Source organism: Crocodylus siamensis, chromosome 5, assembly GCF_052110815.1.
Source record: "Crocodylus siamensis isolate JL-2025a chromosome 5, ASM5211081v1, whole genome shotgun sequence".
In the NCBI taxonomy this organism is placed as follows: Eukaryota; Metazoa; Chordata; order Crocodylia; family Crocodylidae; genus Crocodylus; species Crocodylus siamensis.
The window spans coordinates 124,383,042-124,404,188 of record NC_143399.1 but is presented as its reverse complement, the minus strand read 5'-3'; the positions used below and the strand labels follow the sequence as shown (position 1 = coordinate 124,404,188).

General features: G+C 41.6%; 1 protein-coding gene across 4 annotated transcripts in view; it reads left to right on the top strand.

Annotated features, from left to right (window-relative positions):
* Positions 1 to 21,147, top strand: part of BMPER (BMP binding endothelial regulator) — a 230,918-nt gene that overhangs the window by 99,384 nt on the left and 110,387 nt on the right. For all 4 annotated transcript variants that reach the window (XM_090050189.1, XM_090050187.1, XM_090050190.1 and 1 more), the window contains exons 7-10: positions 13,303 to 13,402; positions 16,987 to 17,096; positions 18,256 to 18,396; positions 20,761 to 20,865. In XM_090050189.1, the coding sequence (XP_089906315.1) occupies positions 13,303 to 13,402; positions 16,987 to 17,096; positions 18,256 to 18,396; positions 20,761 to 20,865 (456 nt within the window). The remainder of the gene's footprint in view (positions 1 to 13,302; positions 13,403 to 16,986; positions 17,097 to 18,255; positions 18,397 to 20,760; positions 20,866 to 21,147) is intronic.

Sequence of the window (21,147 nt, the reverse complement as noted above, 5' to 3'; positions counted from 1 at the left end):
AAGTATGATGAAGTGACAGGACAGTGATGTACCAGGTTTCTGAGGCCAGTAGACTAATGTAAGTTACAACATGGCTCTCAGAACCAGTTTCAAGAATTCTAGGAACTACGAAATCTTAGAAATATTATTTCTGACTAGCCATGTCTACATGAGGCACTGACTGTGCAGTTGTTACTGCACAGTCATTTAATAATTGCATACACAAGTACTGAATGACTGCACAGTAACTGGCATTACTGCGCAGTAGCATCACTGCGCAGCTTTTTGGTGATGCTGACTGCACAGTAGCTTGTTACTACTGTGCAGTAGTAATGAGCTACTGCACAGACAGTGTCTTGTGTAGATGCAACCACAGTGTAGTTAAAGGAACTACTCTATGCTCTGAATACTTCAATTTCCAGAATGGTTTTTTTACCCAGAGGAATAAATACATTGGGACTTCTCTTTTCTCACGTATACAAGAATAAAATTTTGGACATCGGTAAAAAACTGGAGGAAATAATCAGGCAGACTTAAAGCCATAATGTTGATAAGTGTGAAAATCTGCACCATGACTTAGGTCCATTTTTTTCTCTAAGTGAATAATTTGAAAGTTTTGAGGATGCAGTTTTCTAGGAAGCACGACAGAGCACTTAACTACTATTTGAAAAACTGCTTTTTCATGCATGTAATAACAGGGAGTGTAACTCTTGGGAATTGGAATAGAGTACAAGTGGCTGGATTGGGTTGGCAGTCGAGTTGTGATTTCAAAACAAATTTTAAATTTTCAGCAGTATATGGTAAAAAAAAAATCATCAAGTGATAAATGTAACCCATGCCACCATGCTAGGTTGGATGATGCACTGGTTTTGGGTCCTCAGCATGCCAGTAGGCCTGGGAGCTCCCTCAGGTAGATCTGCTGACTGAGGTGTCCCATGGAGAGGTGCGTCCCTCATCCTCACCACCTAGGAATTCACTCTGAACCCATTGTTTCTTTATTGTATACAACCAATCTATATACAGAAAAGAAAGAAACAAAAGAAAATAATAGCTAATAATAAAATCAACAATTTGGATAAAATTTACAACCATAACATTAGGTGGATAATTCCAACACACTGGGCGGTCCCACTTGTGTTAAACAACCTCAATAATTACATTCACCTGGTTATAACTCTTCAAACAGTTTCCATGCCATAACCCAATTGATTCCCCTCAGCTCACAATCTGCCTCACATACAATAAATGGTAGCACAGCCACTAAGTGGCTATGACCAGCCACTAAGTGGTGCAGGTGAGACTTCTGCTGCTCCAGGGAAAATGGACTCTTTTGATCCTTCCTGGCAACAAAGCAAAACAAGTCTGCAGAGAGCTGCTGCTGCAGCTGGCAGGGCTGTCTTGGCCTCATACACATTGGGACCAGTTGCAAGTTCCTTGTCAGCCCCTGGGCTGGTATCTGGGGGAGCCTGGAGCTCCCCCTGGCTGCTGCAGGGGGGCAGTATAGGGCAGAAACAGCACTGTACCAGGCCGTTCCTGTTGGGAGCAAATCTTCTTCCAACAGGGGGCAAGTGTAGATGTGATTCTGGGGAAGGCGTACTGCACAGTAAACCTAATGTGAATTAATAGGTATCTACACACTGTCTGCTAACCCCTAACATAAACCCCTGGACCAAGTTATGAAATGTCTTTGTCTCCATTTCTGGGAGAAAAGGATGAAGTAATGTGACTATGAGAACCATTTAAAACACCTGTGACTGAAGTAAAGTAAGCTGCCTTTTTTGGGTTCACCAGCTTGTTCCTGTTTCTGAGGTATGGTACTGATCCCCACTGCACACTAGCTGTTTCAGAGAACACTAAAAGATGTTCCTGAAACTATCTCAATTATTACTTTCAGAGGTCCTAAGGGAAAGGACAACTTTGGGGCCTGGACTCAAGTCCCATATATCCTAAAACTTCAGCATGGGATTTCTGTGTTGGAAATATGTTCTTGCTGAAATGCTCAGCTTGCTGCTTCCCTTTTGTATGACTTTTGGCTAAAGGTTAAGAATGTTTTGTATCTGTTTACAGAGCCTTCTGGACAAATATGTCTGTCTGCCTAGGGGATGAAAAAAAGAAGAGCATTTTATAACTGTTAGCTGTGCATGTGGTTTTAGATTATATATCTAGGGTCACTATAACAGGTTGGCCTGTCCCCTTAGTTGCAGCTGTTGAGAGGCTGCTGATAAGGCAGTGCCTCACTGAGAATTTAAAAACCCCAGAGAGAAGAGCAGTGAACTGTTAGGGAATAGTTGTGAGCCAGAGGCAGGCAGTAGGCTAACCCGCTGGCTATATGGAAAGGCCAGACTGTTATGCAAAGGCCAGAGTCCCAAGGGACCTCTCCCAGTATCTTGGACAGGACAGCAAGATTTTGTTTTCTTGCTTTATTTGTTTTTAAGTCTGTTTTATTGATGTGGACTGGCTAAGAAGCTCCACAGGTACCAAAAGCCTGCCAGGAGAAGACCACAGGTGAGGTGACCATCTGACAATCACATTCTTGGGTTGGATTAAGGTGGGATGGTAGGATCATGAAAACTCAAGTGCAAAAGCTAGATTAGCGTTTAAAAGTATGAGGTGTTAGAGCATGTCAGCCAATATAATTTAGAAGAGTAGCATAGGCAAAATGGCAGGGACTTATACATGCTAAATTAGAGCTGAGGATCCCCTATGCTAGAGTTTAGCTAACATGTACTTGCAGCACATTTTTAGATATCAGTCTAAATAAAGCCTCAGGCATCAGGGATATGGGAAGTACAGAGCTGCCCATGTGTCTGTCTGCTGGGTAGACTCATAGATTTTTCTTTTTGTTTATTAGGTACAAATTTATCAATATATTTCCCCAAGGAGTGTTTTGCCCAAGGAGTTCATGCTGCTTGCAACCTCACTAACTACACAAAGTACCCTGTGTGGCAGCAGTGTACTTCTGTGTACCTTTCAGTGTACCTTTCCAGCTGCAGGCCCAAATGACCCACTATGGGTCAGAGCCGGAAGGGTAGTCATTATGACTCTGGTGCTACTTGTCTCATGGGAAGAGTGCCAGCAGAATGTGCCTTCTGCCGCAGAAGGCTGCCAAAGTCCTATGTCTGCGGGTCAGATCCAAAGGATCCAGCCTGTGGACTATAGGCTGCTGACCCTGCTGTAAGCTATATGGTGAAATTATTTTCAGGGGCTGGATGTCATCTGTTATGTATATGTTCTTACAGAAGCTGGAGGACATAGAACTGGAAGGGTCCTCCCAAATCACAGAGGCTGGTTCCCTACAATTGTAGGCAACCATGTAATATCAGATGTTTGTCCACAAGGGTCTGCAAGAACATACACTCCTGTACATTGTAGTCATAATCCATACAATTTAGAGGGAAGTCACGTATTTATTTTTACCTAGATTTAGCATCTTCTCACTTTTGTGGCTGAAAACTATTTCCATTAGAAATCAAGAATCAGATAACTCACATTACAGACAGAATTATTTAAACTAAATATGTAGTTCTGATAGCATTTTGTGTATCCTGCATTAATAATTGTGTTGGCCTTTCAATTTATGTCTCTGCATTGCTTTGTATCTCACATTTCTACCTTTGTGGAAGCACTTCCAGATAACCCAAGGATTGATGACATCAGATATCGTAAGCATGGCTAATACTGCTCACCTTCAGTGAGGAACTCTCATATACATCAGCTAGTTAAGTATGCAGAGTGAAGTAGGAGTTAAACATACTCTTGTGGTAAATTTTTTATTTTTTCCCAATAAGGATACTGACCATTATCTGAACCTCAGTTGAAGATTTATCTTTTCTTCCTAATGCCCTTATCAGCATGGTTCCACTCGCTGCCTTTGTACTACTGATGTCATCAATTGGTAGTGCATTAAGATCTATTTATTATGTGTTCAATCACCTACAAGGACCTAACTGGCTGTGTGCTTTAAACTACTCCTAATGGGTGTCTGTCCAGCCTCATTGGGCTTCTTTTCTCTGCTTGCTTAGGGCAGGCATATTCAGCAATGCCCTTGCTGAGCCTTCGCCAATTAAAGGTGGTTTGGCTCTTTGGCAGAGCAAAATCCTTATTCAAAGCCTGAGATGAGCATGAACATCTATCTGTCTTGGTGTGTACATCAACCCCTGCTGTAAATATATCTTGCATCTGATCTTGCTCTGCCTCGGGGGTGGGGCAGGGATGTTGTGGTTTGGTTTTCTTTTTAATAAGCTGTTTATTTTTCCTCAAGGGAATATTTAACTGGCAACAAATAAAACCTTTCAAACATTTCCCAGAATGAAAGTTAAGAATAGGTGTGTTACAATTCACTGTGGGCTGGATCCTAGACATCATTGCTTAGATGGGATTCTCACTGATGTCCATGGGACTTGTACTTGTGTAAGGATTTGGCTCAACAGTAACAGGGTAACATAGAGCAAGATGAAGGAAGAAGCAGTTTCAAGAGTATTATGGTTTCAATAAACAGAAATAAAACAAGTGGAAGAAGGATGATGGCAAAGGGCACAGCTCTTGATCACATTCAAAGGTGCCTTTAGACGTGTGTTATCAATGAAAGGCTGATTTGCAGCCAGCTGTGCTGCCAGTGACACACCTCATCTAATTTATTCCTGATTTCCTTTTCAGTACAGTTTGAAAATCCATCTGTGATAGAGAGAGTGAGCCCTTTTCTTCTTGGTCAATAATCTTAATCTGGTGATGATCAAAGACCAAGAGGCTAGGTCTTGTCATTAAGGAGCATCCCTGCAGTGGGATGTACTTCCCCAGAGGAATGATTGTTTTTCATATAGGCACATTCCTTCCCCATCCATCCCATGCCCAGAGTCTCTTAGGATGTTGCATCTTGCTCTCAAAGCTCTGTAAGGTGATTCAGGACTGAGCTCTTTTGGGGCACTTCTAAAATCAGTGCCTTGTCTTCTTGGGTTCAAGGACTGCAGCTACAGCTGGCTTATATTCAGGCTGGACAAGAGCAGTGTGCTTTAATCAGGATCCAGGGGGTGTGATGGGGCCATTGCACCCCACTTTGATTGCTGCTGCCAGTTTAGGGGAGAGGCTCCAGGTATGCCTATCCCCTATGGTCTGTAAGGAAGTGCCAGTGGCAGGATTTCCAAATCCTGGATCCACCCATGATCAAGACTGCAACCAAATAGCCCTGCGGTAGTTTAGAATTCATCTGTTTGTGGTATTCCTAGAGGAAGCAGAAGGCCCTTGGATTTCACTAGTCTACATTGGCTTCCCATTGGTGTTTGATTGCAATTGGAGGTGGTTTTTTTTTTTTGGTTTCAAATACCCTTTCAGATTTGGGATATGGCTGCCTGAGACAGGGAGAGATTTACTGAAGCACTAGAATTAAATGATCCCAGATTTAAATGAAAAGTGAGGTGCTACAATACTTGGTGTGTAATTCCCATTTGGCAACTTTGCGAAGTGCCAGCTTTGACCTTCAGGGTACTCTGCTAGTCTTATATATTTATAAAGACTGTTTGAGTGGATAGTTATGATGGTTCAAGATTCTTCTTTAGGTTTGGGAGTTAAAATCCATAACCAACTCATACAGCATTAATTAATTGTTTTTTTAATTAGTACAAATAGTAAAATAATACAAATGCTTACAGTGTTTCTATAGACTTGAACCTATTTCCATGTCTCTGGGTTCTTGCCTTTGCATACAATATAATAGGGCACGAAATTAAAGTTGACCTTGTTTCATATATGTCCCAGGTATATGCACAAAGTGGCAGCTTTTCTCTTTACTTTCACCAATTTTATATTACAGCAATTTCACTGCCTTATTGGTCTCCTTGAATTACACCAGCATAAATGAGGGGAGAATCAGACCCTGGATAGATACTGTTACTTTTTTTCTTAATTTAAAAAAAAATGTATATACTTTATATCTCAACATAATTTTCCACATGACCCAAAAAGATTGTGCCCACTCTTCAGTTTTGGCATTGTCTGTAATAAAAAAAGTTAGGTTTGTTGCAACTTAAAGAGTTAGTTAATAGGGCTGTGTGAAGCTTCTGGTGCTGATTCAATTTGGAGGAGATTCAGCCCAATTCAGTGGCTGAATCTCCAAATCCAAATCGAACCAGGGGACCAGCTAAAAGGTCCAAATCGATTTGAAGCTCTCTGAATCAATTCAGAAAAGATTCGGAGAGCTGCAGTGATTCGGGCAGTCCCCACTTGGTGCAGCAGGGAGCTGGACCAGACTCCATGCTGGTAAGTAGGGGGTAGGGGAGGAGAGGCTGGAGGAGGTGGGAAGGGTCCATGGGGGTATCCCCACCAGGCCCCATCCCTTGCCTGCTTCCCCAGCCTCCCTGAGCAGCCCTTGACTCCCACCCACTCTCCCAGCCCCCGCATGGCTGCCCCGCCCACCCCAGGTCCTGGTTGTTTAAAAAAGCCCCCACTCACTGGCTGGTGGCAGGTGGGGGGGTAATCCCTGCTGCCCCCCACTGCCCACCCTACATGGGGAGCTCTGCCATAAGCACCCCTGTCCCCTGTCCGCTCTCTCAGCACCCCCATGGCCGCGTGCCCCAGCTCCTGGCCATTTACAAAAAACAACAACAAAAAACCCTGTACTCACCGACTGCTGCAGCAGCATCGGGGCTTCTGGGGGCTCATGGCAGAGATCCCCACATAGCGCGGGGCAGCAGGGATTGCCTCCATGCCTGGCAGCAGCTGATGAGTGGCAGCTTTTTTTTCCCCAAAGAGCTGGGGCCAGGCGGGGCTGGGAGAGTGGGTGGGGGATGGGGCCTGTCTGATTCAGAGATTTGGCTGATTTGGCAGCAGAATCAGTTTGGGACAGTGATTTGAATCACCGAATCAAATCACTGCCCCCCAAATTGGTCAATTCTGAGTGGACACTAGTCACTTCTCACAGGCCTATTAGTTAGCCAGTTGCTGCCACAACTTATGTAGCACTGTTCATAAAGTCTGTCACAGTAAAACAATATGCAAATTGATGCATTAGTTCTCAGATGGCTAAAATTAGCATTAGGAAGCACGAACAGGAAACCATTTTCCATTTGCTTTTTCCACCTTCTGTAGCATGTTATTACATGTATTTGTACATAGCTTCATTTTATACTATTTGTGGAAGTCTCGCTAATCCTGCTTGAAGAACCTTTGGGGATTTTGTTTTCAAGATTACTAAGGTTACGTATTTTTAGGAGACTAAAAGTCCAGATGGTAGTATTGAGGAGGTTTTGATGTTTTCATAAAGCTCAAAGCTCTTTAGCTCTCTCAAAGAGCTGAAGGCCAGGTGTGGTTACTGTTATTTTAAATGAAACAGGTTGATCTGTTTCAGACTCTTTTTGAACATGCACCATATGATAATATTTAAGTCTGGAATATCTGTCTGGGAGAATAGAGAGCTGGAATGTTGCTTCACTATTAGCACTTTAAACAGCATTACAGCTGGAATCAGAAACAACAATGGGATGAAAGACAGATGCTATTCAGTTTGATACAAAAACCCTGAACACAGGAAAAGGGCAGTGAAGGGTATAGGAAAGGATGTCATTCACAGAGACATTAAAACTAATAGGTAGAACCAAACAAGCATTTCATATTTCGTATTGACTAAAAGCTTGTTTCTGTTTTCTGGATTTTCAGGGCCCATTCTGATCAACATATTCATATTAAGATTTCCTCTATGTAACATCCTAAGCATTAATTAGGGTTAGCAGACAGTCGAAAAGCCCAAGGCTGAATTGATTCAGTCTTTTCAGGTTAGTTTAGGATGCAGAGATTAAATTGAAACAGATGTGAACAGACATATACTTTTGATTCAGGAAATGCAGCCACATGCCTGAAGTGGCTCAGACCAAAAGCCAGGGGGTACTAGAGCATGGCTGTCTGGCTGTGCGTTCACTTCTTCTTCTTTCTGCCCCCAAGGTGTCTGGGATTTGCAGTCCAGAATTACAACAGCAGGACTCTGTAGGGTTGCTCATCATTTCCTTTTCCTGCTTCCAGGTGCCTCTGGGATTTGTAGTCCACAGTTGCAGTCAGCAGTAAGTTTGAATGAGAGAAGAGGTGTTTAACTACCCTCCCAGGCCCCAGATCCCAGCTGGGTTTTGCCTCTGGGGGGTGGAGCAGCTCCCCTGCAGGCTGGGCTGCATCTTCAGCTGGTCTTGTTCCCCTCCCCCCCACTCCCTTTGTCAGCCAGCCCTCACTGCTCCAGCAACGGAGTAGGGGGGCGGGGCCAGCCCTCTGGAACAGACAGCGCAACACAGTCCAGCCTAGGGCTGCAAAGCATGCTGGGATGCTGGGAGACTATGATTTAACTTCAACCAGGAAGGAGTCTGGGACAGAAGTTTCATAAACTGGTTTGACCCAAATCAGTTGACTGATACTACATTCAACCAGGTTTATCTTAAACCAGTTTCAGTGATTTTGAAATGGGTTTATGTGCACTGAACTTCAGTTCTGTTACAGGTTTAAATCAGTTTCGCATCACTTAAATTGGTTTGCATTCAACTTCTGTCCCTAGCCTCAGAGTTTACAAATGTGGGTTAGTGATCTGGGATGCTTTAATTTTGGGTGTCCAATCTGAGTGACATTTAAAGCCCTCTGACTTTCAGGGGGAGAAGGATTCAGTACAATCTCCAAAGGTATGCACCCAAAATCATAAGTCACTTTTGAAAAGTCAACTTATGGTTGATGCAAAGAGGGGGGATAATGTTCTCCCTCTTCCCTTTAAATGCAGGCTTAACTGTAAATGTAAGGCTTGGAACAGACATTACACATAGACTTAAATGATTTGGCTCAAACTGGTTTATGCAATGCCTATCCCAGACCCCTTGCTGGTTTAAGATAAACCAGAAACCCCCAGCATCCCAACATATTCTCTGGGCTGAGTGGGGCTCTCTGCTCTACAGCAGGGCTGGCCCCTCACCTCTGTTCCCTGGCCAGAGCTCCGACAAGACTGCGGGCTACTCCCCCCTCCTCCCCCTCACCACTTCCAGCTAAGCAGGGATTCTCCCCTCCCCTCTGCTTTGCTGAGGAGGTGTCTGTTTATTAGCTAGCAGACCACATGCTGGTTACTGTCCATGCTGAATCAACAGGCAGAAGCAACAAGTAGCTGGACATGTCCCTCTGTTGTTTTCTTATTGAGTGATAAACACTGAGTTAGGGGTGATAAACTTTCCCTGCTGGGCTGTTCGGGGAGGTAGGGGGCTCCTTCCTAATCAGAGTATCTTGCCTGGGCCTGGCCATGCCCCACTCAGCTTAGCTCTGTGGAAGGAAGGGAAGGGAAGGCTGCTGTAGTGCCCCTCCCCACCCGCCTCCGGCTTCTAGCCTCAGGCACTGCAGGCATGTGCCTGCATTTCTGGCATGTCTGTCAAGTTACAAAACTGTTTTAGCCTTGCCAGGTTAGCCTAATCTGCAAAGATTGAATCAATTCAGGCTCAGGCTTTTTGAATATCTGTCCCTAGCCATAAAGACTTTTTCTGTACCACTTAACATCCTTTAAACTGAAGGAGTCTGCCAATCTTGGCTTTGCAGTGGGCACTATATGTGAGAAGATGGGCTTACTGTTCTAGAAGCCAGTTTCTGAACAAGCTTGAGTCTGGGCTAAGATGTTTCAGAGGGAAAGGGAATGGTTCTGCTTTCTCTTAGGATCCTCAGAGTTGATTTACCATTGAAGTCACATGTCAGGTGTAGGGACAATGAAACCCTTTTATTTGAAGTGGGGAAAACAAAGCTAGATAAGCTTCCATGTGTTACGCAGCCCTGAATTGTTAGTCAGTCTTGATGGCCCAACCTTAGAAATCACACAGTGTGTTATAAATGCAGACCCCTCACCTTAACAATAGGCATAGAAATGAGCTAGGTTAAAAAGCCTAATTAGAATAAAGCAGCTGGGAGTGGGGTTTCCCAATGCAGGGTTAAACCTGCACTTTTGTTGGCTACAAAGGACCAACTCACAGGTTCATGATAAATTCTAATTTATTGTATGGGATGTGAAGTTACCAATAAAATCATAAATGCAAACTTTGAGTTATGAAGGGTACTGGCCACCTTAACAATACACACACTTACACATACAATGTCTGCAATAATAGTGTAGCACCAATGTTGGTTTATACCTATTTGGGAAGCTGGAGTTTGTTGTTGATGATCAGCTTCCTCAAGGAGATGCCTTCTCCAGAAGTGGGTTGTCTGCTTGTCCTTCTGTCTTGGTAGGTCGGGTACTGGATGAGAGGGCACCACTGAGGGTCATACTTCACTGCCTCTTATCCCTTTCTGGCATAATTCTGTGATCCCCCAGCATCATCTTGGCTGCCCAATCCAGAGGTCACTGTCCCACATGGGTCTTGAGCAATGCATGACAGCTGTTAGTCACAGTCACTAGGGGTTCTGCCCAATGGTGTAGTTTTGCGAGTCCAACCTTGGGAGTCCAGCCTTGACTTGATTGACTCAAAGGCTGTGGCCAGGTTCCAGGTGGCTTGATTAGCTTAAAATGGCTTGTAGAGTTTTGTAATGGTAAGTTCCTCTGGCTAGGCTATTGTCAATTAACAGCCAGAGGCTCTTGATTTGTCATTCAATTACCAAATGACTCATGCATTCACTCAGGGGACCAGCCCAATACAGTAATACAATTCCAATGCATTCTTATAATAATAATTTTATTAATACAAAGTATGACTTACTCTAGAGAATACATTTGTTAAAAATTAAAAGGTATAAAACATAAAATACAGAATGCTAGGGCAAAGATGAGACAGATGAACTATCAAAATGCATTGTGAGAAATATAAAAATGCAATGTGAGGTAGTAAGGATCAAAGGTCACTGGGGACAGTAAGTGAGTTAGGTTAGATGCAGTCACGTAGACTGATCTAGCATAAAACTTTAGATGGATATGGGAAATTTGGTTTGGGAAATAGGTCTTAATCAAAGGGGGAATGTGTTCACCAGGATATATTTACAGTCATGCTTTCAATGAACCTTGGCTTTTCTTGTATCTTATAGGCTTTGCTTTGAAGCAGATATTTTTTTTTTTTTTATCTTCTTTAGTGACACTTAGCTCAACTGATATGTAGATGTAGCTTGTAGGTTTCTCCTACAGAAAGCCACTTCAGCTTTCTGGCTTGCTCCAAGCCTTGCCACAGCTTGTTGTAGGTCTCTTCCAACACTTAGAAGGAAAAAGAAATGCGCAAAAGGGGCTTCTGTTATATCAATGCCCAGAAGGGGATTGTACAAAGGGGGCTCCCTGTTACACTTTGCCTCAGTCAATCAAATGTGTAAGACTCCAAAATGATTTAGGGGAGGAAATTCAGGAAGCAAAGTCTCTAAGTGAGATTTCTCAGTGGCTGTTTCAACCTGAAATGGCTCATTCTGGGTACCCAGTGTGTGAAATCCTTTCTTGACCCATCAGTAGTTTTTCTCTGTCCCTTTCACTGTGTCTCATTGAGGGCTCCATGCCTTATTTTCTCATCCACTATATTATAATTTATGCATGAGTTCTGTCTTCTCTCAGCCTTTCCCTTGATGGAGTGACAACAGCATTTTGGTGAGCCCTGGATATATATTTATCTTGTCATTCTGCACCTGTGCCTCTTCTTAAAGAACTATTCCCTGAGCATCAGAAGAATCCTCAATGAAGGAATTAATTTCATTTTGTCAAGGTATCCTGTCTGGTTCTTAATTTAGAACTGCAGTTTCAGCCCACAATAAACTCAGTACTTTTGGATACAGTGATGAAAGAATTATGAGCAGTCCATAGCCATGTGTGTTCAGGATGCTTTACTGGCCCCCTTGGGATAGGTGAAAAAACTTGTTCTTTCTGGAGAGTCCAGTGTCTGAAATCTTGTTAAAGAATGTGGTACAGACAACATATTTTAATTTCTTCCCAACAGTATTAGCATTTATTCTGCTGGTCCCCATACATATAAACCTTCCTCATGGTTAACCATGGTATTGTGTCATTGGGAGTGAGTGGAGTATTATATCATAATTTTTAAACACTAAACTCTGAAATGTTTTCTCCATGTCTCTCTCTCTCTCTCTCTGGAGGTCAGAGAAGCATCTTAAATGCATATAGTTGAAGACTACTTATATATTTTTTGTAGTAACAAGGCAAAGGCACCCTGATTTTATGGCCAACCTGAAATCCTGTCACAATTGCATGGAGACTTTTGAATGGGGGTTTAGAGATAAATGCAAAAGGATCCGGACAACACAGTGGAGAAATTAAAGGCCTCCTCCTCCTCGTTTGTCAATAACTATCTTTCTTGTATAATCAAAACAGAATATTGCTTAGGTTGAAATATTTTTGTGCCATATATGGTCTTTTTTTATAGCACGTGTGCACAGTACTGAGAACAATGGGCCCTGATCCCTGGCCAGGGCCTCATAGCACTACCATAATACTAGTAAGAAATAATGGTTTTGTGAAGGACAGGGTGGACAAAACAGTACTTACCTCTTAAGTTTACCTTTTGCTTTTCTTTGCCCATCCTGGTCTCTTTGCCTGGTGTCTGGAGGTTCAGCGCCTTTTCTTTTCTTTTTAATCTAACCTTATCCAAAGTCTACTTCACTTTTAACTTTTGTTAATCTGCTATTGGTTTCTCCAACCTTTTGTCTTTTATTTTGACTTTTTCCTCATTTTCTCTTGTCTGAATCCTTCTGAATGCACCCTTATCAGCTTTCTTCTGTTCTTTCTTCTCTTTCTCTCTCCTAGTCACTATTGGTTCTTTGTCTTTTGAACAAGGCAGATTTCTCTTGTTCTTCTAAAGAGTTCTTCATTTGTAGGGTTGGATTTAGATTTTCTCAAGGATTGGCTGTCTTACTGATTTTTGCCTAATTTGGGCTTCTGAAATAATAAAAATAAGGGGAGAAAACACATTTCCATCTTTCTTTAGCACGATACTCTCTGTTCCAAACACCTGAGTCACAAGAGCATAAGAAGTGGAAAATAATGGGAAAAGAATCATTCACTTTTTCTTGAAGTTAAAAAAAAACTTCATAGATAATGCATTCAGGCTGTTTTTTCTGTGGTCATATTCAGGCACCAGTTAGAAGAGAAAGTCTCACTGAACAGTTATAACATTTATTGCTTTTTAGATGAAAAATTTTAATATATTCCAAGATTATGCAAAGGATATAAAAAGTGCTGAATGTACCTGGCATTAGTCCCTGTATGCCAGATATCAATACAAATATATGCGTGTAAATATTGCTTCAACTAAGGCTTCTTTAAGACTCGTCATCAGTATGTGCATTCCTCTGGTGTGTGTATGCACATGTTTTTTTCTCCCTAAATTAATTAAGCCTATCTTCCCTTAGGGAGGCAGGACACAGTGCATACAAGAAGTCTGTCCTATTCTGTCATGTCCCCAGCACCTCAGTCACATTCCTTCTGGACAATGTTGCCCCAAATGTTTAGGTGAGTGCTTATTTTCATAGGAATATTATATGTAACACAATTTGTTTTTCCACAACACCTGTTGTACAAATTCCTAGCTAATTGTAACCTATTAAATCAAATACTGGGGAAGTTGGATGAAAACTACAGTCTGCTGTATCAGGAAGATGGCAACTATAGACATGGTAGTGTTTTGAAGGAAGCATGGTACAAAGGACAAAATTCAGGAGTTCAAAGACCTTGGTTGTCATAGACTGACAAAAATATATTTTCCACCCTTATGGATGCTTTGCAAAGCAGACTGAGTTTGGGGAAGGTTGCTTGTTGACATTCATGAATTCATGAAGGATTTTTACCTTTGGATATTTTATTCAAGCAGGATTTCCCATTCTTGACTTTGAAGAAATACAGGTTGAAGGAGAACCCTCAGCTGAAACATCACTTTTAACAGTTGTTGTCAGAAAGGAGAAAGATGCATGAATTTGTGTGATTGTTGATGACTTAGAGTGGCATTGTAATTTAAGATGGAGAGCTCATCAGTAGGTTTCAGATATCATCTAATTAAAAACCCTCCACACGTGTATCTAAATGATGCCTTCTCCAAAATATCATCTGATATGAATAGTAAGGATTACCTGCCTTCAGATGAATTTCTTAGGGACCCAGTTTGTACCAGGAAGAATAAATTTAGTCAGTTATCTACATGTGAGGAATAAGGGTCAAATTACAGATTAGTGGAACTGAACGAGTAAATCATTACCCTTCATAGATTATTGTATGGAGTATATGCTGTTAAGATCAGACACTCCCTACAGTTAAAAGTGGAGTTTGGCTAACCCCTACTTTTGGTCCAGTAGTAGCACTATAATCTTCAGGTTCATGGTGTGATAAAAGTTGTCTTCTTTCCGGTGGCAATAAAATTTTCAAGATTGATGATGGCACAACATCTGATACCAGAAGTCTGTTAATTTCCAGAGGATGCATGCCCTGGGGCTTTGTAGGTCATGTACTCTGGGTAACAACTCAGGTCAAATTTGAAAGGAAGAGCAGCAGGTTCTAGAAGACAGGCTTTCAGTGGGCATGTCTACATGTTGCTGTATGGCGTACTATGACAATGTAGCAATCATGTGGGTTTACACATGATCAGCAGCCAAGTCACTATAGCAGCATGCTCCCCTGGTTTAGCATGCCACTATAGCGGCATAGTAGCGAAATCTAACTGTGTGCTGCATGCACAGCGCAATAACCACCTGTACTGTGCCATGCTTTAGTACTTCCTTTGGAAGTACCATAGCCATGTTGCCATATGGCAGTGTGTAGATGTGCCCAATGTGTCCTAACGAACCTATGTGAGGCTGAGGGAATAAGACCTTTTGGGAAAGCCAGCTTTTCCTAATCATTCCAAACACTGAAGAAGACAACAACTTTGGCTTCTTCTTATTTTGCTCATACCACTTCCACTATTCTTTAATTAAAGTGTCCTGAATGTGTGTCAGTCAAGTTACACATTACACTTGGACCACATTAAGGGCTCTTAAATATGAGCATCTACATGTTAAACTTCTTTATCTCATGCTAAGAGTCCTCTGAGCATCTCAAAGTTATGCCACTTCAGGTGAGGGTTAAGTCTGGGCTATGTTACTTATCTCGTGTTAGGGTAACTTCAGTCTGCTCCATGAAAGTAAGAAGAGGTATTTGCAGTCCTCCAACATCCCAGGATACACTGCTTCCATCTCCCCCTATCCAATTGCCTCCCTACCTCTATCCAAGTAGGGATAGAGCTCAGGTGTCCTAAGTACTCCCCTGATTACTAGCTCTCTATTGGCAAGTCAGAGCTGTGCAGGAAACAAGCAGTATTAACCCTTAACATTTGACTGCCCACAGCATGGTCTAACTTTAACACGACTTAACATTCTGCACATTTAGTACAGCCTAAATGTAACATGAAACTTCACTGTGTCAGAAACATAGAATAGTGAGAGCCCACCATGACGGGAGTCTGACAGGGGCTGAAGGCAGAACAGAGCTGATGCTGAACTACCTGGGTGAGAGGCTCAATTTTGTTGTGTTCAACATAATCCCTTACTATCATCTTGTCTCTCTCTCTAGGGCTCGATTAGTGCAGGGGCAGAAAGAGCCATGGGTCTGGGGACTCCTAGCTATAGAAGACTTCATTCTCTAACAACACTTAACTTTTTTTTGACTGCCTGAAACTTTTTCAGAGTTAGAAAACCTTATAAATAAATACCTGCCTAGGTCATGAAACCACAGCACCCTCAGAGTATAGTATAGTAAAGGAATGGAATTGAGAACAATTCATACACTGAGCTTTTATTTTGGCTCAGAACATACCTTTTTCATCCTCCGAACTCCCCATATCTTTCCCTGCTGCCATTCCTAATCAAATATCTGTCTCTTTCTGATTTTTTTTAGTATAGATTTTAGTTAATAAAAAACTCTTCAATAAATGAGAACAACAGTAACAATTTCCTTTTACGAAGAGGAGTATATATCAAATGAACATATACTTGCAGATATAGACAAAATGCTCATGAAATGCAGTCATTTCTGGGGTAGCTAGATACAACCAAATGTGGCACCAGGGAAGAGAGGCAGGACAAGGACACTGTATGGTTTTTATAGTATTACCTGAAAGACCTGCATGCAACCAGAATTCATGATGCTCAGTTTATAAACCTCAGAAGGGTGCAGTTCATTCTACTGATATTCAATTTTTTGCCCAATGGAATAACATAATGTGTTGCAGTTAACAACTGAGGTTTAGCATTGCTTGCTGAATTTTGCAAGGTCTTGTAGAACTTTGGGCATCCTGCCTACACTATTTTTTGCCCTAACCTATCCTTTACTAACATGAGAATCAAACATTTTTTATGGATTATAAAGTATATAGTTACTCTCTTGGTTTCCTTTCCTTTATTTATTTTGAGATAGCGCCCTTCTGATTAATATAGGTAACTTGACATATGTGGTAAAGGGTTATAACTTATGCAATTCTGTTTGAGGGCAATGCCAAAGGGAATATATGACATATCTTCTACAGTAAGGGAATATATGACGTATCTTCACAAAGGCTGGTCAGTGCAGAATTTTTTTGCATCAGACAGACTAAATTGATTTCATTTGGCTGGCATAAGCTTAAACCAATTTAAACTGCACTTGAACCAGTTTAACTTAATAGAGCTATTTGCCAATTTTCCAGCACAAATGTAGTTTAAATACTTTAAGTGTTTTCCTATTAGAGGTGTGTACTAGGTAATTCAAAATTGGTTTAAGTATACCATATTCTGTATGGTGGTGAAGGGGAAAGTTTTCTAATTTAGCAGGCCATAAGTCATAATAAAATTTCCTCCTTTACAAGGAAAGTAGACATTCATCTTAGTAAACTCTACAAAAAGGATAGGGATCTGTCAAAGAACACATTTTTATACACCAAAATGGGAACACACATGAAATGGCACATTGCATATTAATTGGTCTGGTGACAATAAACCCTGCTATTTTTGACAATGCATAATACCCTTTCAACCACATTCTCTCTCTCTCTCACTCTCTCTTTCTGTTTCTTCATGGTTATTTATATTCAGGCCAGAGGAAAGTATTTGACCTCTTGTTTGGAAGCTGCCTCTTTCGCAGTGACGTTTATGACAATGGCTCCTCATTCATTTATGACAACTGTACAACGTGTACCTGCAAGGTAAGACAGTAATGTATGACACTGCTTTATAGCTTTAAATTAGTATTTGCAATAGTGGAAAAATCTAGGGCCTGACTCTGTACTACCTAGATCATTTATACCCCAGCAAAGGGACAACAATAGTGTGTTCAAAAAATCTAACTGCGGTGAGTTAAAGGTTCAGGGACTTGTCCCTGTGTCCCATGTGTCAGTTGCTCTGCTGTAACTGCCTGTCAGTACAGTCTTACATTGTGATAAGTGAAAGTTAAGGTAGGGCAACTTTATGCCTGAATAAAACAGAACTAAGTACAAACAGTCAAAGATCCCAAGGCTGAACAGATTACATCTTCACAGGTTAGTCTATGTTGTGTAGACTGAACTGATAATCAAGTGAACAGACATTCACTTTTGATTCTGGAAATGCAGCCACGTGCTTGCACTGGCTTACGCCAGAAGGTGGGGGGCACTTGAGCACACCTGCCATCTGGCTGGACCAGACAGCTTGGGCCAAAGCTAGCCCACCCAACCCATGAGGGGGGATTTGCAGGGGAGGTGCAAAGCATCATGAGAAGCTGGGGGACTGAGTTAACTTGAATCTACAGGGGATCTAGGACAGAAGTTCAGTAAACTGATTTAACCTAAATCAGTTAAGTCTCATACTATCCAGATTTATCTTAAACCACTTTCAGCCATTTTGAAAGTGGTTTATATGTACTGAACTTCTGTTGTGTTACACATTTGAACTGGTTTCTGATCATTTATACCAGTTTATTTGTAATTTCTGTCCCTAGCTTATGGGTTTAGATTTCACTTACCACAGGATTAGAGTGGGCAGATGGACAGTTGGCATACATCAATGGATCTGCGATTAAAAACCTTCCCCCTGTAATTTGTTTGTTTGCCCATAAACTACAATGGCTAACAAAACAACATGGTAGGATTTTGCCTGGCTAAGCAAATGCAAGCTAAGGATGAGCTCTTACATAGTTAAATTGAGACATTGTGAAGGATTCTTTTAATTCAATAATCTTTTTTTTCCCCTGACCTGATTTGTCAAAAGTACTTGTGAGACACCTTAGCGGAAAAGATTACTATGTTCACAGAAATGTCACTGGCGTAATAGGAAAAAGAGCAAATAAATAAATCAGCATTTTCTTTACTGTCCTGTTCTTGTATGTAGGATTCTACAGTAGTGTGTAAAAGGAGGTGCTCACTTTCTGGAGAATGCAATAAGAACAAGGAACACTGCTGCAAGGAGTGCATCTCATATGTCTCTCCTGAGGAAGTGAAAGTGTGCAAGTTCGGCAGTAAGATATTCCAGGTAATGTTTCAAGTGTGGCTCAATGAAAGGTACCATTGTATCAGCTGAAACAGCACTGGCTTACTATAAATTAGTATTGTGGTTGGCTTTTTAACAGAATCCACACGATGCTGATTGCTGACAGAACAGCTTGGAGGCAAAGCTTTGCAAAATTTACCATCTGCTCTTGGTTTTTTAAGTGTGTATGGGTTACGCTGATACAAAAAGAATTATGATGAGTTCCTCCTATGCTTGGCATGCTGTGTCCCTCTCCCCACACAGAGAATCAGGTTGCTGCTTCATGCCAAGTAATACATTTTTAATCAGAGAGATATGCTTCCCTTTCCCAAACAAATTCTGAGAGTCATGGAAAAGGTATTTTCAGTGGCCTGTAGGCAGCAGAGTTATCAGCTAAGCCAAAAGGGAGCCTCCCCCAGGCTGAGCCAGTAGGAGTTGCACTGAGCTGCTTTCAGCTGGAAGCTACTCTTCCAGATGTATTACATCTTACAGCTATGTTATGGACAGTCAGTTGTAACACTCAGGACTGGGAAGCCATATAACAGTGATCTCTTCTGCTCCAACCCAAGATTTTCTGATCACTAGGGATTTCCTACAAAACTCTACTACCAAGTTCCTGTTTGTTTTTTTTAAAGCAGTTTTATACTGTGTCGGAAGAGATACTCATAGAATCATAAATCATAGAAAATTATTATCTCCCCCTATTCTGTACTGGTGAAGCTACCTCTGGAGTAGTGTGTTCAGTTTTGCACCCCCTTCCCCTCCTACAGAAAGGATGTAGACAAATTGGAGAGAGTCCAGCAGAGGTCAATGAAATTGGTTAGAAGGCTGGGCACAAGGCTTCTGAGAAGAGGCTGAGGGAGCTGGGCTTATTTAGTCTGGAGCAGAGAAGACTGAGGGCAGATTTAATAGCAGCCATCAACTACCTGAAGGGTGGAACTAGATTGTTCCCAGTGGTGGCAGAGGACTGTACAAGGAGCAATGATCTCAAGTTGCAGCAAGAGAAGTTTAGGTTAGATATTAGGAAAAAAATTCTCTCACTAGGAGGGTAGTAAAGCACTGGCACAGGTTACCCAGAGAGGTGGTGGAATCTCCATCCTTGGAGGTTTTTGAGACCTGGATAGACAAAGCTTTGGCTGGATGATATTGTTGGGGATGGGCCTTCTTTGATCAGGAGGTTGGACTAAATGACCTCCTGAAGTCCCTCCTAACCCTAATTTTCTATTATTCTGTGATTCTAATGTGTGGGGACCAGTCAGCAGACACTACAAGAAATGGAACTGTGTTGCAACAGAAAAGCTAGTCAATGCTGTATAACCAGGAACAATAGAAAAGTCAGGATAGCCTTAAAAACCATGCCAGGCTGAGTAAGTCCAGCTGTTTTGCTCTTTTGATTTGAATCTGCTTCCATTCTGCTTACCATGCTGAGGAACCATTCCCAATTTAGCTGCAGCTAAAATCACACTCGGTCCTTTTGGACTGCCTCTACTATGTTCCTGCCTGCTCTGGCCTCATCTTTCCTCCACAGTGGTCCCATAAACAGAAAGCTTGCATGTCAAGCCTCTAAATGGCCTAGCACAGGACTGTATGTGGGTGAGGTGAAATGCTTTTAAGAACCACATTTGCCAAATCCAAAGCCATGTAGAACTGAGCCAGGGCAGTTCACCAACCAACTTTCCTAAGTTAGAAACAAGGCTCTGAAGTGGACTCCGCTGTCCATTTAATACTTTCAGAGACAGACTGTCTTCTGGAAGAATAACCTACCTGCTAAACATTTGGGTAGTTTAACACTATATCTCATTTAAACATTTTCAGATGTTTAGCAGATCAAGTGTCTACTAAAGCACTGTAAGTAATCTGAATTAGAATTCATTATTTATCCATTCCTAGCTTAAGCCAAAATGATGCCACATCTGGGAATAAATTCACTGTATTCTGACATCTTAATTAAATGCTTTCACATGCAACAATTTAAACATGCCAGTCATCCCAATGAATCAGATTTTTCTAATTATGTTGGCTGAAATTAAAATTCATGATAGGTGCGATCACATCTCACATGTACCAGAGAAGAAAACAATGCAACTAATTAGCACATTGATGGAAAATGCAAAAATGTTTTGCTCAGGTTTATAAGAATGAATTTCTAAAGTGAAAGGTCAAAGTGAAGAAATCCCTGCTGAATCTGATCTTCATCTTTTAATCCAGCTGGGTGCGGACAGACACCTCGTAATAATTTAGACTAAACAATGACATAACTCTAACAGGGAAAGCAGTGCTTTCCTGTGCAATGAAATGAAACATTGTTGGAATGGTTTCTTTTCTGCCACCCCAGCTGATGGCTATATCATGTTCTTCCTGTGGTAGGATGGAGAGATGTGGTCCTCCATTAACTGTACCATCTGTGCTTGTATGAAAGGCAAGACAGAGTGTCGCAAGAAGCAGTGCATTCCAGTCAACAGCTGCCCTCACGTGAGTTTTAACCGGAGCATGGTTTTTTACCCTCTGTTTTATCTTTATCAATATCTCTGTGGAGAACCAGTGTAGCAACTGGGCAGGTAGACTTTGGAAGAAAACACTTAATAACACTAGTATCAATGGTAGATTAGAATTCTCCAAATTCACCATCATCTGTCCTTTCCTGTCTCTATCTTCAGTTCTTACTCTATATTATATCTATGTATCTATCTATATCTATCTATACATATAGATAGATGTAGCTAGATATATCTATATAACCTATATATGTGTGTG